This window comes from Bombina bombina, chromosome 7 (genome assembly GCF_027579735.1).
Source record: "Bombina bombina isolate aBomBom1 chromosome 7, aBomBom1.pri, whole genome shotgun sequence".
Taxonomy (NCBI): domain Eukaryota; kingdom Metazoa; phylum Chordata; class Amphibia; order Anura; family Bombinatoridae; genus Bombina; species Bombina bombina.
The window spans coordinates 181,944,122-181,971,092 of NC_069505.1; the positions used below are offsets into that span (position 1 = coordinate 181,944,122).

At 38.8% G+C, this 26,971-nt stretch overlaps 1 protein-coding gene across 1 annotated transcript; it reads right to left on the bottom strand.

Annotated features, from left to right (window-relative positions):
* CPSF7 (cleavage and polyadenylation specific factor 7) lies at nucleotides 1-26,947 on the bottom strand. Its single transcript, XM_053720456.1, has 9 exons — nucleotides 26,812-26,947; nucleotides 25,434-25,649; nucleotides 19,295-19,398; nucleotides 5,368-5,513; nucleotides 3,518-3,950; nucleotides 2,342-2,457; nucleotides 2,068-2,215; nucleotides 1,738-1,873; nucleotides 1-1,635 (listed from the first exon to the last, which is right to left on the bottom strand). Exons 1-8 carry the CDS (start codon nucleotides 26,863-26,865, stop codon nucleotides 1,741-1,743), a joined length of 1,350 nt encoding a protein of 449 aa, XP_053576431.1. The 5' UTR covers nucleotides 26,866-26,947; the 3' UTR covers nucleotides 1-1,635; nucleotides 1,738-1,740.
* Nucleotides 26,948-26,971: the final 24 nt, after the last annotated feature.

Sequence of the window (26,971 nt, forward strand, 5' to 3'; positions counted from 1 at the left end):
TTGATGTAGAATGGTTTATTTATTTGATGTCCCTTTGTTACATTACTGTAGTTAACAAACCTTTTCATTTAACAAATATGTCCCATACTCAACAAATTTGTTTTTTATTAACTATTATGTCCCTTTAAAAGGTACTGTAAATATTTCTGATATTTAATGTGTTCCAAATGATCTGTTTTACATGGCTAGAGAGTATCCAGATGTTTACAAATAGCTCCTTAAGCTTTATTTTGCTGTTGGCAGCTGTATCCACACCTATACTGAAAAAATGAGTATTTTAGTATTCTGTATAGAAAAGATATGCAAACAAGATACTGCAAACAGCAATTAAGTTCCAAGTAGGGTATAGAAGAGAGAGTTAATAAAAATGTCCTTTTCATTTGCTCTACTGGTCATGGTGCACAGGTATATGGATAGATAAGATTAGGAGGTCTCCTATTTCTGCAGGCTTAGTCCATTTAATAGGCGCATGTTCTTGAGGAAACCGGATTGAGGCTTCAACGAATTTTCATATACAAAAAAAACCTAAAGGAGCATTTTCCCATACATTTTATACTCTGCAATGGTATAACAAGTAATTGAGAACACATTAAGGGTAAACCAATTTTACTGTACAACGTCCCTTTAAAGTGACACTACAAATATAACATGAACAAGAGGAAAAAGTACTAAGAAACAATGATCTTACAGAAATCCTTAACACACAAATTAGACAAGACATGTAAAAGATATACATAATCAACTTTATTCCACAATTTCCAAGCGAGGAGAATCAACAGAAGGTGCAAATGTTGGTGACAAGGAGGGGAGATTCCCTGCTGGGTGGGCGCTAGAGGGGGGTGGGGGATACACAAGTGTTTCCCATAGGTTTACACAGTGCCCCCCTCCAGACAAACAACTAAAACTTTTGATATGTTAAAAAAAAACCAAAAAAAACTAAAGTCCTTGCTACCATTCCCTAAAGGAAATTAGTTCAAATCACAGCAGGCTTTTGTTGCCTCTTAACCAACCCAAATGATAAACACTGAGGGATGGCGCAAGGGAAGGTATAAACCGACATATCACTCCTCTCACACATAGTCAGCCTAACGGTAATCAACACATCCATAGCCAACACACCAGTCACACGAGAGACAAACAGGCAGACGGAGCATACTAATGTGAAGGGCAGGTGATATAGAAGCATACATCTTTATACAAGGTATTCTCCAGATGAGGCGCTAAAGGAAAGGAATACAGGGAACAAAAAACAAAACAAAAACGCACAGTAAAATACTACAAGCAAAACGATAGCCAGAAATAAACCACAGGGCTGCTTTCTAAGAAAGCAGCGTTAATCGTCTTGTGGCAATCACAAAAAACGCAAGAGAGAAACATTTTGAGTCTGTTAAGTGGAGACTGTTTCTATGTGAATTTCCTGTTGACATTTCAGGCAGGAGAGCTCAGCGCTTTGAGAAGACTTGTCGGTTCCTGTGTCAAATGGAACAAAATCCTGGAGGGACTGCAAGTATGATGGTAACTAGTGGGCCGGGCTTGGCATCATTATTAAATCACAGACACACAAAAAAATGAGTCTTATTTAAAAAAAATTAAAATAAAAATGAAAAAAAAAAAATGCTGCATCCTGGAGTTAACCTGAAACGAGAAAAAAAAATTATTATATATTTTGCTGCAATGCTGGCTCCTTACGTTTCCCTTAGCTCTGCCAACCCCACGTAAATGATCTCACATATTCACCTCTCAGCGATGGCGGTCTCTCTCACGGTGACGATCATGATAATAATCATCTGTTCGATCCTCATGGTCTCTGTGCCGCCGACTGCTGCTTTCCCGGGAACGGCTTGAGGATCTCTCTCTAGATCGGTGACGCTTTCTGGAAAGGAGAATAGTATTGCCATTATAACACCTCGCCTCTGTTGATCCTCTGAACATATGTGAATGGTTGGTGCCTGCTTAACCATTATTCTTCCAGCAAGCTAGCTGCTTCCTATGTGTTTGTTTTCAAGCATGTCTACCAGCCCATTGCTCAGTTTTCCCTTTTATTGCCAGTGCCTCCATTAGCAGTACCTGGAAGAATTGGCCTTGTCTTCTATGCCTCGCAGACAGTCTTTAAGAGAGGTGAGTAGAACACGACATCGTTCATCGTTGGCAACGCGAGATTCTTTTATGACAGCGATGGCTGTTTCTAGAGTTTTTATAGAATTTGTGTAATCACCTTGTGTAGGAGGAAAAAAAAAATCAGACACAGCAATTTCAATAAGGAGAAATAGAACAGGCTAAGAGAACCAAGGACTCTGTCATCAGATAGATACAGAGAACGTAACACTACACACTTCAGTACCTGACGTTGCTCCAGACACTGCATTCGATAAAGCACTCCTGGATATTGCTCGGTTCCGGTTCATTAATTCTTCAAACTCTGCCTCACTTACATTGGGAAGAGAATTCTTCATTTCTCTGCATAGAGAGAAGTATGAGCAGTTTATACACACTGTGCATGTCAAGGGGACAAAGACATCAAAATAAAAAACTTGCATGGTTCAGATAGAGAAAAATTTCAATTTGACAGCAGAAGCTTTTTGAGATTGTACACTTGTTGAAACAACTATTTTCCATGAGAGCATACTGAGGTAGGTTTGGCAGTGTGCACATGACAAACACTATAGCAGCAGTATTTGTAAGTGGAAAAAAAAGAAAGAGAGAAAGCCACGGACGTGGCGAAATGCGCATCAGGCGCTCTAGATAAATGCTGAGTGTTTATTTGTTTTTGTGTTAAAACCGTAATATGTGATAATAGATATTAGCATACAAGTTATTTGGTTGGTATCTACCCCTGGCTGTTGAGTTGTGATTAGGCTCACTACAGACCAGTATAACTATAGTAATTTGTGTTTAACCTAATTTTGAGCTAATTCAATTGTGTGGGATTCTGACAAGTGATAGCACCGCTCCAGTATTGCACCAGTCAGTTAATTATTGTGTGAGGTCAATCCTCTTTTTTTAGACTAGTTACCGTGCAATCCGTGAGCATTGTATGGTGCTTCCTTGCCAGACCTACCCACTTAACACACCTTATATGGTTACTATCCGGTATCTCAGCATTCATCATTTATTTTAAATGTTTTTATATACACCTGATTGTGTGAATGTTTGTCACAATATATACATATAATTTCAATAAATATTAAAAGTTAAGTTTTATATATCATACCCAATCCTGCAAACTCATCATATATAGAATTATTCACTATTAGTACCATTTGAGTGCTCTGTTATATCCATTTTTTATCTATATATTTTTTCTATGTTTATCCAGGATATTGAGCACCCCCCACCCTATTAATTAGTAAAGGAAAAAAACTTTTTTCCTCCTGGTTTATTGGGTATAATTGTGTTGGGGATCTAATACGTATTATATTACTATAGTATCTCTCTACTATAATTTCCAAAGTATTGGAATTGCAATTCAGTTCTATATGAACCAGTTTATTAGGCTCCAGCAAAGGTTATTACTTACCGGCCATAAGCGTATGGGTTGCGGACCATCTTGTATGGATCAGGTGGGGGTCCCAAGATGGAATTAGGTGGTGGAAAAAATGCCGGGTTTAAATGAAGAGCAGGAGGCACACCACTTGGAGGAGCTAAGCTTAATAGTGGAGGTACCCTTGGAGGTGGTGGCATAAGGTGGGGGTAGTGCATTGTAGGAACTGGAGGTCCTCTGTATGCAGTTGCGATCCCAGGAGATGGAGGGGGAGGAATGGACATAGGGGGACGAGGCATTGGCATAAGAGGTAAGCGTGAAGGGTGTTCCATCATTGGTGGGTGCGTAAAAAAAGGCATAACAGTTTTAGGGGTTTCTGGACTTGGGGACATTAAAGAAGGATCGGTGGGTGTTGAAGCGCCATCAGCAGAATCCACAGAGCCCTTTGAATTGGCTCGCGGGGGAATTTCTGAAGAAGAAAACAAATGTAAAAAAAATATAGTAAGGCACAAATGGGTGGGAATAAATAATTATTATTGAGTATATGAACAGGATGTCATCACATAATATAAATCTTTCTCTTTTTAACAGAAATCAGTACAGCGTCAGTATCTTTACAATTACGTTTTTTAACTTATTTTTCTCTTTTGCATCTGATTTTAACAACAAATTATACCTAGGTGGCACTGTCACATCTGTTTATAAAAATAATCTTTACTGATATAAACAAGGTAACATTCCAGCCAAAGCTCTCATTCATGCCATGCAAGGGTAACACACATAGGTATAGGCCAGCAATAGAGCAATATGAAAATGATTACACTAGAGTAGGGCTGCACGATTAATCGCATATGCGATTTTAAAACCGCAATTAATTGCTGCAATTTAAAAACCGTGAGAGTTCGCAATTTTTTGCAAAAAAAAAAAAATCCTCAGATGTGGCTGTACTGCATTGATTTGTATGTGATTTCTTGCAAACCAGCTCCATCTAGTGGTTGCTTATAGCACACATTTGTAAAATGGTTTTACTTTCACTTTCTGTTTGTGATATCAGTAGCAGCCATCTATAGAAGGCTATGCTCTCTGAGAAACGGCTCAAATACATAGCAGATGCAGTTAACCCCAAGGCTGCCAAAGAGGCTAAAACTGCAGTCCCCTCTGCTAGCTAGCTGCTGGGTTAACTGCATCTATAATAAAGGAGCAGCCCCCACACCCCTACTGCTATATGCCTGTATTAGATTCATGCACAGGAGCAGGGCTCATTATCAGTCAAGATAAAATGTTTAAAAAAAGAAGAAATGTATATATATATATATATATATGTATATATATATATATATATATATATATATATATATATATATATATATATATACACATACATACACACATATATATATATATATACACACACACACACACACGTGTGTGTAACCGTGTATGCGATTGTGTATATATGTGCGTATGTATGTGTGTATATATATATATATACACACATACATACACACACACACACATACAGTATGTGGTTTGTATTTTTATGCTCCCAGTGTGTATTGGACATTGAGAAACATGTACATTAAGATACTGTAGTCAAACAATTTTTTTTATTGAAAAATTAAAAGGTGTTATAGTTATTTATAAGAAAATTGTGATTTTTTTTTTTTGTGTGCCCATATCGCCCAGCCCTACACTAGAGTAGTTACTTATTACAGCTATAAATGTCCCTTTAACAATTCACAACCAACTGTCTCAAGATTTGGATTCCTAAATCTGAGCACTCTCAAGCCTTAGATAAGTAATGACACCTACTGCTGCTGGCACATAACAGGTACGAATAGGGTCAGCAGGATCGTACATGTACTGAGTGGTGTTAAGTATCTTACTCTTGCGTGATAAGGCCTCAAAGAAAGACAGGTTCTGGCGATTTGCAGGTCGCACATCCAGCTTCACTCCATTCAGTTTTCTTTCAGGCAGCAGCTCTAGAAGTTGCACCATGGTAGCTTCTGATGAAACAATCACCTCCGCAAACCTAGTGAGTAAAAGTTCTATTAAAACGGCTCATTCGACAAAAAAATTCTCTTTTACACACTTCAGCAGCTAAGACAAAAACTATTTTATGGATCTAATCTAATCTTTTTCTCACTGCTTTCATGTGCCTGACCTACAGATTAACATGGAACACACTAGATTTAAATGGACAGTCTAATTAAACAATACAGACACTAATTCATTAGCATACTATTTCAGCATTACTGATGCTTTTAAAAACACAGTTAAATTTCCCACTCAAGAGTCATTGTAGGCATTATAGCGCCCAAGCAGAATATGGCCGGTAATTGGCAGTTACATGCGACTGCCACTCCTGATTGGCTGATGATCTGTTTGTGAACTACAATGCTCGTTTTTAACCCCCTTGCTGCATTATTGGACAACATCAGAGTTAGCTATTACAAAAAGTTAAAAAATCAGCTTTACTGGATTATAGATGGATACTAGAAGTGGATTCTTATAGTCTAGAGAAATCATTTTATGATATTAACACTCTAATGGTAGAAGATTGAGAATTATAACTATTTTTGTGTAAGTTATAAAATACAAACAAATCTCTAAATTAATATATAGACACCTTGTATGTCAAAACATAACTGTGTTTGTGATTGACCGTGTGTCTGCTTTTCCAACTGATGCAATTATACAATAAAAACTGAAAGACAGATTACCAAGCAATAAAATTCATACAACACCTTGATCTTTTTTTTTATTTATTATTCATAAGAACTAAGAAAGAAATGTGAATCTCTCTAAGTTTTGTACAGCCAATTTCTATGCATGGCTCCAACACCAAGTGTAGATCATATGTACAGTATGCTTATGAACAAATTTAACCTGTGTACATGATGGACTCTCTAACTTTGTGAAGAATTTATGAAAATGTAAATCTGCTAAATGACTTAAGAGTCTGGGTAGTTTGGTAGATAGAGTACTTGACTGGTATGTTGAGGTTCACAGATTCAAAACACACTACAGATATTAATATATATTTTATTACTTATGTGTTAAAGCTCATACAGAAATTACAACAATTTGCAAAGAGACATAGCTTGTGCTTGTTTATATATTTTATAAAAGGAGAATCTTGACTATAATCACCAGTAACTTTGTATTGCAAGTGTAACTGAAAACTGCTATAAACTATTCGGAGACTGGCAACAAGATGCACACGGCGCTTCTAACTGGCTTACTAGCCCCATCCAGCTCACAAGTTGCAATGGATTGTGGTTCCTATGCTGAACTTTAGCTATGTGTATAATGCCCTTTGTAAATGTTATACACATTTAGCAATAGACAAGAGTGCAAAATAACATGTTCCAACAAATCAGAGCATTTTATTTCCATAAAGGGTTTATTCCAATTTTTTTGAGTTGTGTAAAGTGATTTGCATAGGTTTTCGGGGTTTCAATTAAAGCCCAATTCAATCAATTAGTTAACAATTTATCTTTGGTTTTTGCATATTTTATTTCCTAAAGCCATAAAGGAACACTTACACTTCATGCTTTAGATAGAACATGGAATTTTAAAATCTTTCCAATTTAATTCCATGATCCAAACATGGAGTCTTTTTATATGCACAATTTGAGGCACCAGCTCTTACTGAGCATGTGCAAGAGTTCACAGAGCATGCGTATACGAGTCTGATTGGCAGATGGCTGTCACATGATAGTTATATGCACATTTTAAGGCACCAGCTCTCACTGAACATGTGCAAGAGTTCACAGAGCATACATATATGAGTCTGTGATTGGCCGATGGCTGTCATAGGAGACAGGTACAGGGAAAATAGAAGTAACTTTAAAAATTGTAAAAAAAAAGAAAGCTTGTTTGAAATTCAGACTCTTATTGAACATATTTGCTGATTATGTGATTCTACTGTATTTAATACATCCTTAAGACTTTTGTTATATCTGCAGTGTTCACCCAAAACAAATGCCAGTAAATAACCTCTAACTCTAAGATGCTCCGCTGTCTTACAATAAATTAACGTACTAGGTCATAAAAAGTTTTATATGCACATTATCACCTTGTTTGGTGTAATTGTTTTTCAATAGGCAAATCCCCGCCCCAATTTTCCTTATTCAGAGACGGTAATTTGGTTTTGTTACTACTATAAATACAGCGAAATCAATCACTGCTGAAGCTCATCAAGGTTACGCTTGTAAAGCTTGTGCACTTAAAGATCTCTGATTTTGAAAACTCTTAAAAATTTTCAGGATTAAAATGAAACTAAAGTCAAAATTAAAGGAATTTTTTCTTTCATGATTCAGATAAGATCATGTGATTTTAAACCATTTTCCAATTTACTTCTATTTAATTTGTTTTTTTAATATCCTTTGTTAAAAATAGCTTGGTAGGCTCAGGAGCTGCTGATTGGTGGCTGCACGTCATATATGCGTCATGCTACTGGCTCGCCTGAGGTGTTCAGCTAGCTCCCAGTAGTGAACTGCTGCTTCTTCAACAAAGGATACTAAGAGAATTAAGCAATAAATAATATAAGTAAATTGAAAAGATGCTTAAAATTGTATTATATCTGAATCATGAAAAAAGTTTTTGGTTTCATGTCCATTTAATCTTTCATGATTCTGATAGAGCATGCAATAAAAAAATAAATCCACTTTACTTCCTGAGCAGTATGTGTGTTTGGCTTATGGCTGTCACGTAATATGAGAGAGAAAAAGAGAGAAAAAGAGAAAGAGAGAGAGAGAAAAAGAGAAAGAGAGAGAGAAAAAGAGAAAGAGAGAGAGAGAGAGAGAAAAAGAGAAAGAGAGAGAGAAAAAGAGAAAGAGAGAAAGAGAGAAAAAGAGAAAAAGAGAAAAAGAGAGAAAGAGAGAAAGAGAGAAAGAGAGAGTGTATGTATGTATGTATGTATGTATGTATATATATATATATATATATATATATATATATATATATATATACACACACACATATACATACACACATATGCCAGTGTGTGTATACACACAAACACACACATATATACATACACACCTATGCTGCCAGTGTCTATGTATGTATATATATATATATGTGTGTGTTTGTGTGTATACACACACTGGCATAGGTATGTATGTATGTATGTATATATATATATATATATATATATATATATATATATATATATATATATATATGTGTGTGTGTGTGTGTGTGTGTGTGTGTGTGTGTGTGTGTGTGTGTGTGTGTGTGTGTGTATATATATATATATATATATCATAAAATGTTTGTGTATTTAGTGTTAAAAATCTAAAGCAGAATTTTAGAATTCATTTTAAATTTCAATAATAGACATTTTTTGCTTACAATCCAAAGTACACAATAAAAAAGTCTTTTAATATTTGAACACATTTATTGCATTATATCTTTTCCAGATTTGGTATAATTCACACACACGGCTTAAGCTGAACAATCAGGCAGGTAAAACAATATAGTTTTCCATATGTAAATTTAAATAAAGATTACACAAACATACCAAATGTTACAAAAGTGACCTTTTCTTGGTTGTGGAAATTTCACCCGGGGCTCTTAAATGTTCAAAGTTAGAAAAAACTAAACCACATTAATTGACCAGTTTATTTTCTGACAAAAAGTCCACACACATGTTTTTGAATTAACAAAATAAGCACAAAGACGTACAGGAGGCTTATATGATGCAACTCTATGTACTGTCAAGAAGCTGGGTGAATGCTACAATCAAATATCTTCACATTCAATTTAATATATTTTATGATTTATACTAGATTTAGAGTATTTTTTGTTTTTACAAAATACATATATTTATTTACTACTATTATCAAAAGTTACCTTTTTTACTCCTTTGTTAAAAAAAAAAAAAAAAGGTCCAATTAAGCCAAACCGTTAACTTCTTACTGCTCGCTGAACCTCTTTGTGTTACCTGACATTTCTCCTCTGGGCTTGCACTCTCGCACGCTGCAACGGCCTAGTGTTTGTAGCACCAACATACAGTCATATGCAATCAGCACAGCCGCATCACATTTCAAAATGCGCTAACAAAAACTGCAAATATAAAAGGTACCGCTCCAACCCGAAGAAAGGAAGAGATTATATAAGCGAATGCACACTAAACCCTCACTGTGCTGCTTCCCATCTACAATGAGCTCTCTGTCCCGAGGACAGAAACTGAAGAATGCCACAGAATGACCACGATGGTAAAGCTGGCGAGTGTTACCCGCTATTCATGACAACTAGTCTGTAGGTCAGGCCTCAGTGTATTGGTAAACTAGCTTCTACTGCCAGGGAAGATTTTACTTTTAAAGGGATTTTAGACTGAAGAGGTATCAATATTAAAGAGCAGTTATTACATATGTTAAAGCCTTTCATGTAAACAAATATTTTAATTAAACTTTTTTAAACAGACATTGAAGCTAATAGGAAATACTAGTTTGTGAATTGTTCATTTCCAAGTTTCACTCGCAAAACTCTGCTAGCACATCTCAACGAGCATGAAAACAACGTAGCTTTATTAAAAGACGCAGAGCTCTAGTTTTTGAACAGTAAAAAGCTATAAGTTACCCCCATTATAACTTTGAGAAATAAAAATGTGTCGCTTTATGCTGAACTCGGTCAATACAGACAATGAAAAGCCCCTCTTTAATTACTTTATAAGCATACAGCAGTTTATTTTTTCTTTTAAACTCACTTTAGCTAAAGGCTATCAGCTTCTCGCCAACATAAGGTATTATTTGCTTCCACAATAATCGCCAAACCATTTCTCTAGCCCAGACATGAAGCCAAGTTGAAGAAATGAACAAGAATACAGTAAAAACAGTTAAATAAATACAAAGGTTATTCCATACATAGCCAATAATAAAAATTAGATCTGTAGCAAATGCAGTTTAGAGAACATGCCTGGCACATACTGCAATAGCAGGAACAACATTCTCGGAGCTAAAATGTAGTAAAGCGTGTAAAGGAAGTCGTCCACTTTAGAAATCGTTCGCTGCTCTTTCTGATTTCTCCAGTTCGGTAGCCGCTTTTATTAAATCACAGTTGGATGACTTTGATAGTTTAATGCATTAGTGGAGTCAGATTATTATATAGTATCTCTTGGTCGTTACAGCACAAAGGAATAACAATTCCCAAATCAATATTTTGTGTAGAAAGAACTTTAGAGTTGCAAATTAATCCTCTAGTTCACTAGCCATGCAAATTGCTATGGGAATAATGATTTTTTGCCCCAGTAACTTAAAGGGGCAGTATACACCAATTTTCATATAAACTGTGTGTAATAGATACTACTATAAAGAAGAATATGCACAGATACTGATCTAAAAATCCAGTATATAACTTTTTAAAAACTTACTTAGAAGCTCCCAGTTTAGCACTGTTGAGGTGGTTAGGCTGTGACACCCAGTGAAAGGGGTTGTGAAAGCAGGAAAAGCAGACACCCCCCCTGCATATGAAAAGACAGATTACAGACCTCTGCTTCCTCCTGTTTATTGAACGCGCGTCTACATCTGATACATATAGGCTAGGTTAGACGTCTAAAAATCAGCACAATGTTTTTAAAAAATAAGCAAAAAACTATACACTGAGATGGGCTTTATAAAATGGATGATCTGCAAAATATTTATGCAAAGAAAAATCTAGTGTATAATGTTCCTTTAAGCTAGAGACCAAAAACATGAGATTCTTGCACCAAATGGAGATAGGGCAAAACAAATGACGAATATCCACGACTTAATATCCAATCACCACACTGCACGCCCGGAAGAGAAGCCTTTTTTTGTACTAATTCATTATAGATTCTGCAACCTATCAGTAGGTCTGACCTTTAGTTTCACTTGATCTGTGGTATCAGAGAGGGATTCCACTGTGTAGCCACACCTCTAGATTTGTGGCAATCTTTTTAATATTAATGGCAACTATGAAATTTGTCAATTCTCCAAGTTTCCAGAAAGGTCATCTTTTAAGATATATATTAAATATACACACACAAAGTTGGCTTCATCATGTGCGCTTCAAGTCAAAAAGTTAAGAAGCTACCAATAGACTTGAAAGATATGGAAATGAGAACATTGTATGTTTAAATATGTCCAAAGTTTTGGAAGCATAGCAATGCCAAATAAGAGATAAACAGGAAACAACAATGGAAACAAAAGTACCTACAGTAAAATGTAAGTTATTTGTAATGCCAATGATGTCATACATGCTATAGAGTGAACGCCGAAAGCATCAAATGTATTTTGAACATAATTTCAGATCAAGACTAAAAAAAGAAGTAGTAGTATCGGGAATAGAAACATATTTCTTGTTCCGCCTTCCATGGCTGGTACAATCAGATCTGTGAATTCTGAGAACTCTAGAAGCAAATTGTTTTACAGACACAGGTGGTCTTTATCTGAAAAATTGGTTACTTCAGAAGAGACTAGTCACACTCTATACATCCTGTCTCCAACCACAAGTTTTACCGTCATATGGGCAAGTTGGAATTTAGGATTGTGAGCCTGCTTCGTAATGGCTTCTGAGTTTATTTGGATTTGTTCACATTAGGACCTTTAGCTTTGTCACACAGACTTGTGTGTTTTAGGTCTGTTTTTTTTTTTTTTTAAATCATTGTACCCAGAAGTGCAGGCGACATTTCATTTTACAATCTCAAGATGTTTTATGTCCATCAGATTCTGCAGACAATTCAGAATAGTCAAGTTGAACTGGTTGTGAATCTTTCTTATAAAAAAAAATAACTGGGAATAAGATTCCCAACCATGAGCTCTATGATATACATTATTAGGTGTATTTGACCGAAGCGCATCAGTCATATAGTCACTTCCTGGTTCTAATATGGTGCAGAGTGACCTTAGCTTTCTACAGTATGTTGATTTAAATTAATAGCCAAAAAGTGGGATGTATATCATGCAGAATACAACATATTGCACCCGCTACAGTTGTAGCTTTGCTCTAGTTTTCTCTGCCTCTCAACTCCATTAGTCTTTGGTAAAAGAAAGCCAGGATTGCCTTCACATTGTAAGGATTATATTGGGTCAGAGAACAGAATCAACATTTGCCCAAAAGGAAGCTTAGAATTGAAAAAGGGCATAACATGCAAATCAAATGTTTTGTCTTGCTTATTTTGCCACGTTTAAGTTAACCTTTAGGGTCAACAAAATAACAATCCACTTCGTCACATATCTGTGCATAACACCCAAGAAACACATTTAACATCTAAATACAAAGGATACAAATGATTGAAAGAGAACAGAATACAGTGTTAAGCAGTGTTACAGAATACAATTGAAGAAAGGCGATTAAATGTTTTTGAGTTATAAAATAAAAGTAATTTGAGGTTCCCACATATTCATAAAAAGTAATTTGACGAACAGATCTAGGTCACTGTACAAAGTCTTCAGTGAAGAGATGTGCACGCTGATTTATATCATTTCTTGAAGATCTCACAAGACGAGATGGCAGAATGAAATCAAGGCACATAGATAAAAAGTGAGATCTTTTTGTCGTACAGAGATGGAGAACCTTCAACAATATACAAGATCTGCTCTTTTTTTCAAGAAATATGCCACGTCATGACTGGTGAACTGAAGCTCAGATGTGTAGGATGAATTCCCGATTCCTCACTGCTTTCCCCTTATTCTTGTTCATGAAAAAAGCTGCGTGTTGCTTGAAGATACATCTTTAATTCAGGTTCCATTTCACAGGTATGTAAAATGATCCATATTGCTTCCAGTTTCTTCGGAATTTGTTCGACGAACCCTCTAAGTGTGTTCATCACTAATCTGGCATAAAGATCAAAGATAGGCTAAAGAGCCTGCTTATATGAAACTCACTATACATCCCTATTTGTAAGATTTTGACACACAGTAAGTGTCTGTTACCCTGAGTCCAGAGGACGATGAAAAACAAGGGAGGCTTACCTTGTTGATGTTTTCTCTATTTACCACTCTGGGAAATCTACATCTTCGTTCCAAGCCTTATGAGGACAGACCTTTGGAGATACCCTTGGCACATTCCTTGTCTGTCAGCAAGGATCGTGGTGGAATGGTGCTGTCACACACCCTGTAGGGAGGTGATGCAACAGAATTACACCAGGTTTGCACAACCTGAAGAAAATCAATGTCCCTCAATCAATGCCACAGGTGGCAGCAAATAGTATGGAGTGTTTCTTACCTAAATATTAATAAATATACTGATAATCTCTAACACAATGGGAAACAACTGTCCTCTGCAAAGGAAGGAAAAAGTAAATTGTCTGCTCAAATTATTTTGTTACCTTACAATGTTCTATGCTAATATCTACAGTAGCATTTAATAGATGGCTCTGCCTCCAGCCGGATGGACAGGAACATATACTCACAAGGTTTAAGGTCTGATTCCTCACTCAAACACTTCACAATTAAACAGATAAGGGCAAATAAAATTCTATAGCTATAAGCAATAAATTGTATGCATTATGATATAATTTTAAACTAAACGTGTGATACTGAATACAGACCTTCTGTCTAAAGCTAGCTGAAAGAAAAACTACAAGGTTAGATAACTGGTTAAAAATGCATTGTACTTAAAATTAATTAATATACTAAATGTGTTGTTCTTTGCTGGCAGCAATATACAAAGAAAACAGGTAAATAGAATTACGAATTGCTGCACCTATATGTTAACAGTGCTGCCAATCCAAACTGATTTATGTGCACGTGCACAATAATGCTGCCTTATACAAAGGACTACCCTAGTGTGCACAACTATACTGAGTAATACAATGGTTATAAATATGTATAGTACATTTACTATAGAAGGGCATTACTGCCTTAGCACTATTGGAACTAGATGTGGTTACCTATGCACCCTGCAACCTTAGATAAGCTAATGCAAAGAAGAGTGTGCTGTATGCCTATGTGCACCTTCGTTATGACATCCTAGTCATGAACAATGATTACTATTACATTTGTGCCATCTACACCTTTTTTTTTTTAATAAACAATGTCACAGAAAAGAGAAGACCATGACCACTAGTTTATGTTCATTTGGGCTGTGAGCCCACAATGTAATATATTGAAAGGAAGTGCTTATCTTCAGCTGAACATGAGAAATCTATGCCTGCTGCCATCATTTTTGTGGTGTTGAAAAATACTGTAATTCTTCATTTGTCTCCAATAGTAGAAAGATGATGCCATATCATAAAAAATGCCAAAGTAATAGAATTTGTTGAAGCAGCCTGTTTCAGTCATCAGTAAACCTATATTAAATGAATCGCCTTAATTCTGGAATTTCCAAAGTGGCTTTATCAGGCACCAGTTACAGCTGCTGTAGATCTATGAAAACTAGGAGAAAGGTTCTCATATTTTTTTAATCCATGTAAATAAGAGATCCTATTTGGATAATTGTCCTGTATTACTATTTTCTCCAACATAGGTGTGTCCGGTCCACGGCGTCATCCTTACTTGTGGGATATTCTCCTCCCCAACAGGAAATGGCAAAGAGCCCAGCAAAGCTGGTCACATGATCCCTCCTAGGCTCCGCCTACCCCAGTCATTCTCTTTGCCGTTGTACAGGCAACATCTCCACGGAGATGGCTTAGAGTTTTTTTGCTTCTTCTGAGGCTATTTTTGGGAGAAAGGTTTTGCAAGCCGTGGTGCCTTCCATTTAGGTGACCTGATTTGCTCCCTCCCTTCATCCGTGTCCTAAAGCTTTGGTATTGGTTCCCACAAGTAAGGATGACGCCGTGGACCGGACACACCTATGTTGGAGAAAACAGAATTTATGTTTACCTGATAAATTACTTTCTCCAACGGTGTGTCCGGTCCACGGCCCGCCCTGGTTTTTTTAATCAGGTCTGATATTTTGTTTTCTTTAACTACAGTCACCACGGTACCATATGGTTTCTCCTATGCAAATATTCCTCCTTAACGTCGGTCGAATGACTGGGGTAGGCGGAGCCTAGGAGGGATCATGTGACCAGCTTTGCTGGGCTCTTTGCCATTTCCTGTTGGGGAGGAGAATATCCCACAAGTAAGGATGACGCCGTGGACCGGACACACCGTTGGAGAAAGTAATTTATCAGGTAAACATAAATTCTGTTTTTTCTGCACTTTACCAGCATAAAATACAGTTCTAAGGTTTACAATGCCGTTATAACTAGTAGGGTTTCCTTTACCGGAATATATAAAAACTACTAGTATCGGTGCCAATACCAAGTATTTGCATGAGTACTTGTACTCGTGCAAAAGCACCGATACCTCCAATTCCTACCCATACACCATCTTGTGGCATTTTCCAAACTGCATGTTCCCATTTCATTTTAAGCTGGAGTGGAGACTTAACTAAAAATTGTTTACTTCTGTTCTGACAATACAAATTGCTGTTATTTGTATTATTGTACATCAGAGCAGTGCTCCAAAAGCTGCTACTTTATAGCTGGAAGCCTACCTGGGAGAGATCACTGTACCTCATTCAGACAAACCCCTGAAGTACTGGGCAGTTAATAAACAGATTTAAAGGCCCAGAAATATCTTTCTGACCCATGCAGTAGTGTGAAAAGTGAAAGACTGTTCAGCTTAGCATCAAACGTCCTTACTGATAGCAGAAACAGACTTATAGCTGAACATGCAGAGATGCTTCTGTTCCTTAATAAGAACTTGCCACTAACTTTTGAAAAATGATTCTAATTGCTAGATTGCCTGTTATACTGCTAGTTCTCATCTTGCACAATTATGCTCAAAACATACTGTACTCTGAGGAACATCCTTAGACAAGGCTGGACTGGGAATAAAAAGCAGCCCTGGAAAAATATGAAGACCAGCCCTATTTTCTGTTGAGTCAGTAGAATGCAAATGTCCCATTATTCTCAAGGGGGATTACTGGGATACTCCTTCCCCAATATTATTTTCAGAATTAAATTATATGACTTTGTATTAAGTACAAATGTCAGATTGATGAGTTATATGGGCACCCTACAACCCAATTGCATCCAGTAATCACCCCTGTAAATTCTAGCTTTCCAGCCCCAGCTGCTGCAGCTGTTATTTTTTGTTGTTATTATTAATATATGTTATTGTAATATTTTTATTTCAAAATGTCTTTTGAGATACAGTTTATAAATATAAAGAAGCAATCTTAAATCATTAGTCTGTATTGTGCTTGGTAAACTGTCATGACATTTAAAAAAAAAGTATCGGTAATTGGTACTGGTGAGTATTTGAAAAAAAAGTATTAGTACTTTTACTCGGTCTTAAAAAAATGGTATCGGTGCAACCCTAACAAAAACCAATGCAAACATTTATTGTGGGTAAAATATTGTAATTTGCTCTCTTGGTGTAAACAAGGGATATTGTATCTTGCTCAAAATTACACAATGTTTGTTAAATAAAAAATCTATAGGGTCAACTAGCATCCCATGCCAGTTTTATGGGTCTGCCACTACAGAAAAACCAAGTACTGTATTAAGATCTTGGAAAAATTCTAGAATTATTATCGACTACGGAATTAAACAATGCCAGGGGCTTTTAGAACAGAATATAAAGGCGATAAAAAGGTTTACACGGGGCACCAAATAGTAAATTAAGTGATGGGTTATGATAAGCTTCTGACAACTGCAGGGGGGGGGGCATCTTAGCAAGAGAAACCACTGGCCCAGCAATCCTAAACCATGGAATAAACCCTTATGTCTGAATACAGTTTACCAGGGAACAAATCATACTGTGTCTCAGTCAGATTTGAAAACGTTAAGTCTTATCACCTACAGAAAACTCAAAATTCCTCCTAACTGGAAACAAACCACAAAAACAATATAAAGCCAATATTTCCCAATAAAGTTGGGGGATGCACTAACAAGGATTTAAAGGGACACTCAAGTCAAAATTTAACTTTTATAATTCAGATAGAGCAGAAATTTTAAACACCTTTCCAATTTACTTCTATTAACAAAATGTGCAGATTTTTATATTTACACTTTATGAATCACCAGCTCTACTGAGCATGTGCAAGAATTCACAGAACATACTACTCATTTAAAGTTCAGACTAAGTGCTATTGCATTGTCTTTTTATCGTGCATGTGTTGATTATGCAAATCTACTGTATTCACTGGTCCTTTAAGAATTTCTGCCCGAGAAGAAATGCATCATTCAGGTTTAGTCGATTTGGTTATTTTGCAAGAAGAATCACTATACAGTACTTTCTCAATGGTAGTAGTTTGACCCATATGATTTTGCAGGGCATGGTACGGAAGGGCAAAAAACAACTTGAATGTAACAGATTCTTAAAAAGAAGAAGAAGAAGAAGAAGAAGAAGAGGTCTCTGGTACCGTACCCTACACATAACCACAAACCTCAAAGCTATATGAGCCACAGACCAATCAATGTGTAAGCCTTCTGTAAATGGCACAAAGGAGCACTTACCTTTGGCTACGCTAATTTGGCAGGGCATAACACTGCCTTATCGGATCCCTTAGGGTTCCTGAGCCTTGACAAGTTAGAAGTGCTCCTTTAAGGTAAATATCATGAGGAGTGAGCACACACTGCCCTCCCTTTGCATCTACTTCACTAGTGACATTGCCTACACAGCACACGTACATATACAGCACAATGGACACAGGCTCTTTGTAACTGCAAAAAAAATGAATAAATTGAGAAACAATAAAGACATTCCAACACTCATTATAACCCAGATCAATATAAACAAACTAAATACTAAACATTCACCTTTGTAAAAACAAAACACATCCAACATAAACTAGAGGAAAAAAATACAACACGAAAACCACAAAATAAGCGAAACATGTATAAAACAGAGCAGAAGAGAGGGCTTTTTTTCACTAAGCTTTGGGTGTGTAAAGATCCCTGTCCATCAACTGGGAGGCGGAGCTAGCTGTTTAGGTAAAAATGCTTTCAGGGTAAGTAGAGGCTATATGGGGATGCTTCTACCTCAATAAGTCTAATAATGGTTTTACAAAAGCTAAATGCAGCCCCTAATCTAGCCTAGACTACAGGAAGAGAGACATATTCATGCCAGAGCACAACCTTCCTCTAGATATTGTGAAAGTCATCTCTGAATCACAGAACACGAATAAATGAAATAGTAACAAATAGTAAAATACTGCTCACATTCACTAAATATGTAAACAATAACTAAATAGATAAGAATAAGCTTTAAATAAGCAGAAGTAGGAACGGGTAACAGTTGTATCTATCTTGTTCCATGTCTGTGTACTGAGTTGCTACTTTTGTGTTTTAGGACAGGTTAGGGGTTAGCGGGACCCCTTGCAGTAGAGAGCGTGCTGTGCATTATTATCACAGAGCTCCAGCTTAGCCTACCTGACACAAAAAAGCAGGTAAATGAGGGGTATACATAAGAGGTACCAACCTATCCCTATTTATTCCAATAATCAGAAGCCCAATATCCTGACTGCTGACCTGGTTCTACAACGTGAGTAAAACAAACTGTTTAGTAAGTGTAAGCAGTATTTTGCTGTGATCCATTTATTAGCTCTCATTTTTTCTAAACACACCTCTGCTCTGTATATTTCTATACCTTCTAAGTGTAATGTTCCTGTATGTGCTAAACTACAGATCAGCTTAGACTAAGTGATAACTGAGTAAAAACCAAGGCAGAGCAATATCCCAATCTGTAAGCTCCGCCCATCTCATGAAGCCTATCAGACACTAATGTGTTCTTGCTAGATTCAGCCAAAGGAAAAAAAACTAAACGTCAATACTCATGTATTGGTTTACGTAAGCAGGTTTTTTACTTTATCATATAATTACCGCGCATAACCTCCCTCTACACTTACCCTTTAGACTGTCCATTTGCTCGGTTTTCTGCAAATTTCACTTCCACAGGGTCCCGTATTCCCACGGAACGGATCACAGCAAGCAGCTGTTCATCTGTTGTCCACTGAGAAGCGGATGAGTAAAAGGAACATACAGGACAAATTATGCACAAAGCAAAGGAAACATTTTCTGGATTAAAGAAGTAACAAAAATACATAGATTATGCTTACCAGATAATTTCCTTTCTTTCTGTATGAGGAGAATCCATGGCTTCATTCCTTACTTGAGGGAAATCAGAACCTGGTAACCAGGAGGAAGCAAAGACACCCCAGCCAAAGGCTTAAATACCTCCCCCACTTCCCTCATATCCCAGTCATTCTGCCAAGGGAACAAGAAACAGTAGGAGAAATATCACGGTATAAATGGTGCAATAAGAATAAAAACCAAAAATTTTGATCCGCCCATCAGAGAAAAATGGGCGGGGGCTGTGGACTCTCCTCATACAGAAGGAAAGGAAATTATCTGGTAAACATAATTTTTCCTTCTTAATATGAGGAGAGTCCACAGCTTCATTCCTTACTTGTGGGAAACATATACCCAAGCTCTAGAGGACACTGAATGAAACGGGAGGGTAAAAAGAGAGGCGGCTCCTAATCCGAGGGCACCACAGACTGCAAAAAAAGCTGCTTCAGTCGAAGCAAAAACGTCAAATTTGTAAAATGTTGAAAAGGTATGTAAGGAGGACCAGGTAGCCGACCTACAAATCTGATCTATAGAGGCCTCGTTCTTAAAGGGCCAAGAGGAAGCCACAGCTCTAGTTGAATGAGCCTTAATCCTCTGAGGAGGCTTATGTCCCGCAGTCTCATATACTAAGCGCATAATGCTCCTTAACCAAAAAGATAAGGAAGTGGAAGAGGCTTTCTGTCCCCTACGCTTCCCAGAATAGACAACAAACAAAGAATAGGTCTGTCTAAATTCCTTCGTAGCCTGAAGATAGAACTTCAAGGCCCAAACCACATCCAAATTATGAAGTAACCGTTCCTTCGAAGAAGAAGGATCAGGACACAAGGAAGGGACCACAATCTCCTGATTGATGTTGCAATCTGAAAAGACCTTCGGAAGAAAACCTAACCCAGTACGAAGGACAGCCTTATCAGCATGGAATACTAGGTAAGGAGGCTCACATCGCAAGGCAATAATCTCAGATACTCTGCAGGCCGAAGCAATAGCCAGTAGAAAAAGAACCTTCCAAGACAGTAACTTAATGTCAATTACATGCACAGGCTCAAATGGAACCCTTTGCAACACTTTAAGAACAAGATTTAAACTCCAAAGAGGGGCAATAGATCTAAACACCGGCCTTATTCTAATCAGAGCCCGGACAAAAGACTGAATATCTGGAAGCTCAGCGAGCCTCTTATGAAGTAAAACAGACAGGGACGAAATCTGTCCCTTAAGAAAACTAGCAGAAAGGCCCTTTTCCAGGCCATCCTGGAGAAAAGAGAGAATCCTGGAAACCCTGACCTTATGCCAGGGGAATCCACGTTCCTCACACCAGAATAAGTAGGCCCTCCACACCTTATGATAGATGCGGCGAGTAACCGGCTTACAAGCTTAAATGAGAGTATCAATAACTCTCTCAGAGAAACCCCTCTTGGCGAGGACTAAGCATTCAATCTCCACGCAGTCAGCTTCAGAGAATCTAGATTTTGATGAACAGGGGGCCCTGTTCCAGCAGATCCCTGCGACAAGGTAACCTCCATGGAGGAGATAAGGATATCCCCACCAGGTCCGCGAACCACATCCTTTGCGGCCACGGAGCAACTAGAATCACTGATGCTTGCTCCTGCTTGATGCGGGCCACTACACAAGGAAGGAGTGGTAACGGGGAAAAAAAAAAATGTTGATCAGATGGAACCTCCAAGGCCCTGCTAATGTATCTATTAGCTCCGCCTGAGGATCCCTGGATCGCGACCCATATCTGGGTAGCTTGGAATTAAGCCGGGACACCATGAGATCTCCAACGTCCCCCCATCTTTCAGAGCATTGAAGATTGCTCGAAGTTCCAAAATGTTGCCTTCCTGGCACCCCAAACAGCTCCCCATCTTGAGAAACTTGCATCCGTAGTCACAATCTCCCAGAATGGTCTCAAGAAGGATGTCCATTGGGACAGGTGATCTAGACAGAGCCACCAGGAGAGCGAGTCTCTCGACCAGTTGTCCAGAGAAATCTGTTGAGACAGATCCGAATGATCGCCGTTCCACTGTCTCAGCATGCACAGCTGAAGTGGTCTGAGATGGAATCTGGCAAAAGGAATGATGTCCATGCTGGACACCATGAGACCAATCACCTCCATACACCAAGCCACAGAGGGCCTTAAGGAGGTCTGGAGGGCAAGACAATTGGAAGTTACCTTGTAACGTCCCTGGTCTGTAAGGAATATCCTCATGGATATGAAGTCTATTATAGTACCCAGGAACTCCACCCTGGTACTGGGAGTAAGAGAACTCTTCTCTAAGTTTATCTTCCATCCATGAGATCGAAGAAGAGAAGATCTTTCGCATGGTCTCCTGCCAGACGATAGGATGGTGCATGAACCAGAATATCGTCCAAGTATAGCACTACTGCTATACCTCTGGTTCTGGCCACCGCAAGCAGAGCCCCTAGCACCTTCGTAAAAACTCTTGGAGCAGTAGCTAGACCAAACGGAAGAGCAATAAACTGGAAGTACTGGTCCAGGAACGCAAACCTTAGGAACTTGAAGTGTTCCTTGTGTATTGGCACGTGAAGGTACGCATCCTTCAGATCTATTGTGGTCATGAACTGTCCTTCCTGAATAAAAGGGAAGATGGATCTTATTCTCTACATCTTGAACGAGGGGACAGATAGGAATTTAAGCACTTTAGGTCCAGAATCGGGTGAAAAGTTCCCTCCTTCTTCGGGACCACAAAAAGGTTTGAGTAGTACTCCAGACCTCTTTCTGCCAGAGGAACCGGTACAATGACTCCCAGGGAGGAAAGGTTCCTCACACACACCCTAGAAAAGTCTCTCATTTCTGGCCTTGAAGACAGGTTTGACAAGAGGAATCTGCCCCTGGGTGGATGAGACTTGAAACCTATCCTGTATCCCTGAGCGATGACCTCAAGGACCCACGGGTCTTGCACGTCCCCAAACCAAGCTTCCGAAAAGAGTGACAGTCTGCCCCCTACACAACCCAGATCGGGGTCCGCCCCTTCATGCCGACTTTTTCTTGGCGGGCTTCTTGTTCTGCTTGGACTTATTCCAGGACTGAGCCGGTTTCCAAGTTCCCTTGGATTGCTCAGGCTTTGCGAAGGGCTGCCGACGCTGGGATTTATCCGAACGAAAATTAGGACCTTGTCCCTTCGGTTTGCTCTTCTTATCCTGCGATAAAAAGGCACCTTAGCCTTCAGGAACCGTGGAGATAATAGAGTCCAGGCCTGGACCAAAAATAATTTTTCCCTTAAATGGAAGAGAAAGAAGTATTGACTTTGAAGTCATGTCCGCAGACCAAGACTTCAGCCAGAGAGCCCTACAGGCTTGAACAGAAAAACCTGAAGCCTTGGCGTTCAGGCAAACAATCTGCATATTTGCATCACAAATAAAAAAAATTAGCCACCCTTAAGGCCTTGATTCTTTTTGGATCACGTCAAGGGAACCCTCCACCTCAAACAAAAACTGCCGTTTGTAACTGTTCAGTGATGTCTGGCGGTAAAAGGGCCCCTCCAGATGGAGGATCAGGAGTGCTACCGGAAGCTGCATGTGTAATAGGAGATGACTGTAGGGTGCGCACCTCACGGGACAGAGGCTCCTCAGAGGTGACGGCTCAGTGGTACTAAACATATTGACTTTCCTTAACATGATTACCTTATCAAGACATGTGAAACATAATTGAGCAGGCGGGTATACCGTGGCCTCCTCACAATATTGACAGGTATTAGACTTAGGTAAAGAGGGAGTACCCTCTAACGTATCAGAGTCCTCCTTAGCTTGCGCTTATAAAACGGACTATGAAAAACAAATATAAAACGGCACCTTTATACCACCAATGGCTGGGGCACTCACCACCTCCTATGACCCAGGCCACACAGAGAAACAGCTTCGTCTCCTTAAACCTCCCGGTCAGGAATCAGGAAATCAGTGTGCCCACACCCGGTCACGTGGTGCGCCATGCAGGACCGCCCCTGCTATAGGAAAAAGCACGTCAAGCTTAACAGACTGCGCAGCTTATCCCAAAAACGAAAGTAAACCTGTACGTTCCACATCTGCCTGAGCCTCATCTCACACATGTCGCAGCATAAACATAAAACAATTTATGTGAATAATCCCCCTGTTCAATAATCCCCTTCCGGAGATATTAACCCTTGATTCCATACAGATAAAAGGAGCCACACTGTGACCCTGTCTTCTTGCGTTATCATATGTGTATAAAAAATGAAACAATCTTTCCGGAATCATACCGTCGAACAGAAACACAGCCTCTCAAGTTTGACAGTCTTGTAGCATCGCTCCTGACATGGACTTGAGTGATGGAAGCAGCTGTTAATATGAGTCTGAATTTTGTGTGTGTATGAGTCTGAATGGGTTCGCAGAAAGACTCTCCCTTCATCTCCAGTCCCTAACTTTCATCAATGCTCTCACTGAGAGGCTGACAAGACTACTTAAAACTCCAGTCCCATTCCAAAGGGTAGATTACTCTCCCATAAGGAACTACTCTGTATCTTCTGACACTTCTCTGCCAACCTCCTGTGATGAAAGGCAAAGAATGACTGGTATATGAGTGAAGTTGCGGAGGTATTTAAGCCTTTGGCTGGGGTGTCTTTGCCTCCTGCTGGTAGCCAGGTTCTGAATTCACACAAGTAAGGAATGAAGCTGTGGACTCTCCGCATATTAAGAAGGAAAGATAAGATCTTAGACTCATTAAACCACACGAGAATGTGTCTTCTTGACCTTCGTTTTGTCATTGGAAATAGCTGCTTTTGCAAGTTAAAACCAGCACTTATACTGAAACTGTCAATACTGTCTTGCTATCGAAAAGTTATGTAAATGAGAATCATCAGAAGAAATCAACACCACAGTGTGTGCGCGCGGTTGTTCCCAGTGCTTGGAATACAATAAAGCATCAGTTACTTGCCTAAGTACCTTTTCAGTTCCTGTTTTCACAATGACTTGCTGTTCAAGCCAAGTAGTGTTAAAGGGACATAAAACACATTTTTTTCTTTCATGATTCATCATTTAAGAAAAAAAAATTCCATTTGACTTCTATTATTTAATTTGCTTCATTCTCTTGGTATAGTTTGTTGAAGGAGCAGCAATGCACTACTGGGAGCTAACTGAACACATCTGTAAGCCAATGACAAGAGGCATATATGTGCAACCACCAACCAGTATTTAACTAGTTAAGTAGTGCAATGCTGCTGCTCCTGACTGAGCCTACCTAAGTATGCATTTCAACAAATGATACCAATAGAATGAAACAAATTATATAATGAAAGTAAACTGGAACTTTTTTAAAATTGTATATGAATCACAAAAGAAAAAAATTGTCTCTCACTTCCCTTTAAATGTAATAGAATTTGCACCTTTATGTTTATTCTAGAAATTGTTTCTGCAGAGAGAGAGATAAACAATAGGAAGCCCTGTGTATATAGAGAGGAGATACACAAGTCTGCTCTTCCTGCAGGTTCAGCTCATTTGGATGGGCTTACTCAAGAGAACAACTAAAGCTAATGCAGCTTCCTGAACATTTTATACCCTGCGGCTGGTATAGTAAGTCACTGGAAACACATTAAGGTGAAACCAATTATACAGCACAGTGCCCCTTCATAATAAATTATTTTTAACACCACAAGGGAAAACGTAATCCAGACAATCCTTTTTAAGCTTTTACCCATCTGTGGTTTCACTGAATTTAAACGGCCATTATCGGTTAAAAAAACAAAAATTAGATTGTGTAATTTAAAATGAATAACCCTGCAACTCTATGTGTTTAACCGCCGCAATGGGACCCACAGAGCACTGTTGGACCATAAATGGAAAATCAGCGACAGTTTCAACTCGAGGCCAACAGCGCTCTACGGGCTGAGCAGTATTTCTTCTCTAATTTTCTGGATTTCTGTTTAGGAGAGTCTCCTAACTCACCCATGGAAAATGCCCAACGCATATGGACGCCTTCTTGCGGGAATTGTTGTAGGTGTACAGAATCGCTGGGGATTTGTTGTTGGATTTCGGAGATGCTTGTGCAGGAGAGGATGGATCTAGAATACTTCTGTTCCCATCCATGTGTGACATAGGAGGTGCTGTGACTGCCAGCACATCATCATATAAATCTATCTGCTCTGCAGCAAATTCTGTTTCCTGTGGGAAAATAATGAGTTCATTATAAAACCTTCAGTAGCAAAGGGAGACTCATGTATCAGCAGACAGCCAACATAAGATAAAACACAAGAACCAACAAGTCACCAGACATAGAGAGTAAGAGGACATTACAAACATCACCAGACATAGCAGAGAGTAAGAGAACATTACATACGTCACCCAGACATAGCAGACAGTAAAAGAACGTTGCATAACACGCGCTTGTGCGTAACTCCCGCGCATAACACGCGCGCCCAACAAGCATTCATGTCTGACACATGCATGCACGTCTAACACAAATGTATACATGGACATAACGCCCACGCCTAACACACACATCACAACATCCACACACACATGGCATACATCCATACGTGCACACATCACATACATCCACACACTTATACATGCACCCACACACACACACACACTTATACATGCACCCACACACACACACACTTATACATGCACCCACACACACACACTTATACATGCACCCACACACACACACTTATACATGCACCCACACACACACTTATACATGCACCCACACACACACACACTTATACATGCACCCACACACTTATACATGCACCCACACAATTATACATGCACCCACACAATTATACATGCACCCACACACACACAATTATACATGCACCCACACACACACACACTTATACATGCACCCACACACACACACTTATACATGCACACACACACACTTATACATGCACCCACACACACTTATACATGCACCCACACACACACACACATACATGCACCCACACACACACACTTATACACGCACACATTACATACATACATGCACACATCACATACATACATGCACACATCACATACATACATGCACACACATACATACATGCACACATCACATACATACATACATGCACACATCACATACATACATACATGCACACATCACATACATACATACATGCACACATCACATACATACATACATGCACACATCACATACATGCACACATCACATACATACATGCACACTTATACACACACATCAAATACATGCACACATCACATACATACATGCACATCACACACATATGCACAAATATACATACATTTACACAAGATCTCCGCGGGCCCCGCCTCCCGGTACACACCGGCTTCTCACCTGAATAAATTCCTCCTCAGCATAAATATCAATTAGATCCGCCCCGTCCGCCATCCCCGCACAGGATACTGCAGCTCGTGTCCGCCTTAGAGGTCCCTGAGCTCATTCGTTTCCCAGCTCCGCCGTTAGCTCTCCGCCTGGTTACTTTGGTTCCGTCACA

Excerpts from the sequence above, each read along its gene's own strand:
- CPSF7 (XM_053720456.1), bottom strand. The coding sequence starts at position 26,865 with ATGGCGGACGGGGCGGATCTAATTGATATTTATGCTGAGGAGGAATTT. Across the intron at positions 19,399-25,433 it reads GCGTTGGGCATTTTCCATGG|TGGACAACAGATGAACAGCT; the intron begins GTGAGTTAGGAG and ends TCCGCTTCTCAG. Across the intron at positions 5,514-19,294 it reads GCAAATGGACAGTCTAAAGG|GTTTGCGGAGGTGATTGTTT; the intron begins GTAAGTGTAGAG and ends TTTACTCACTAG.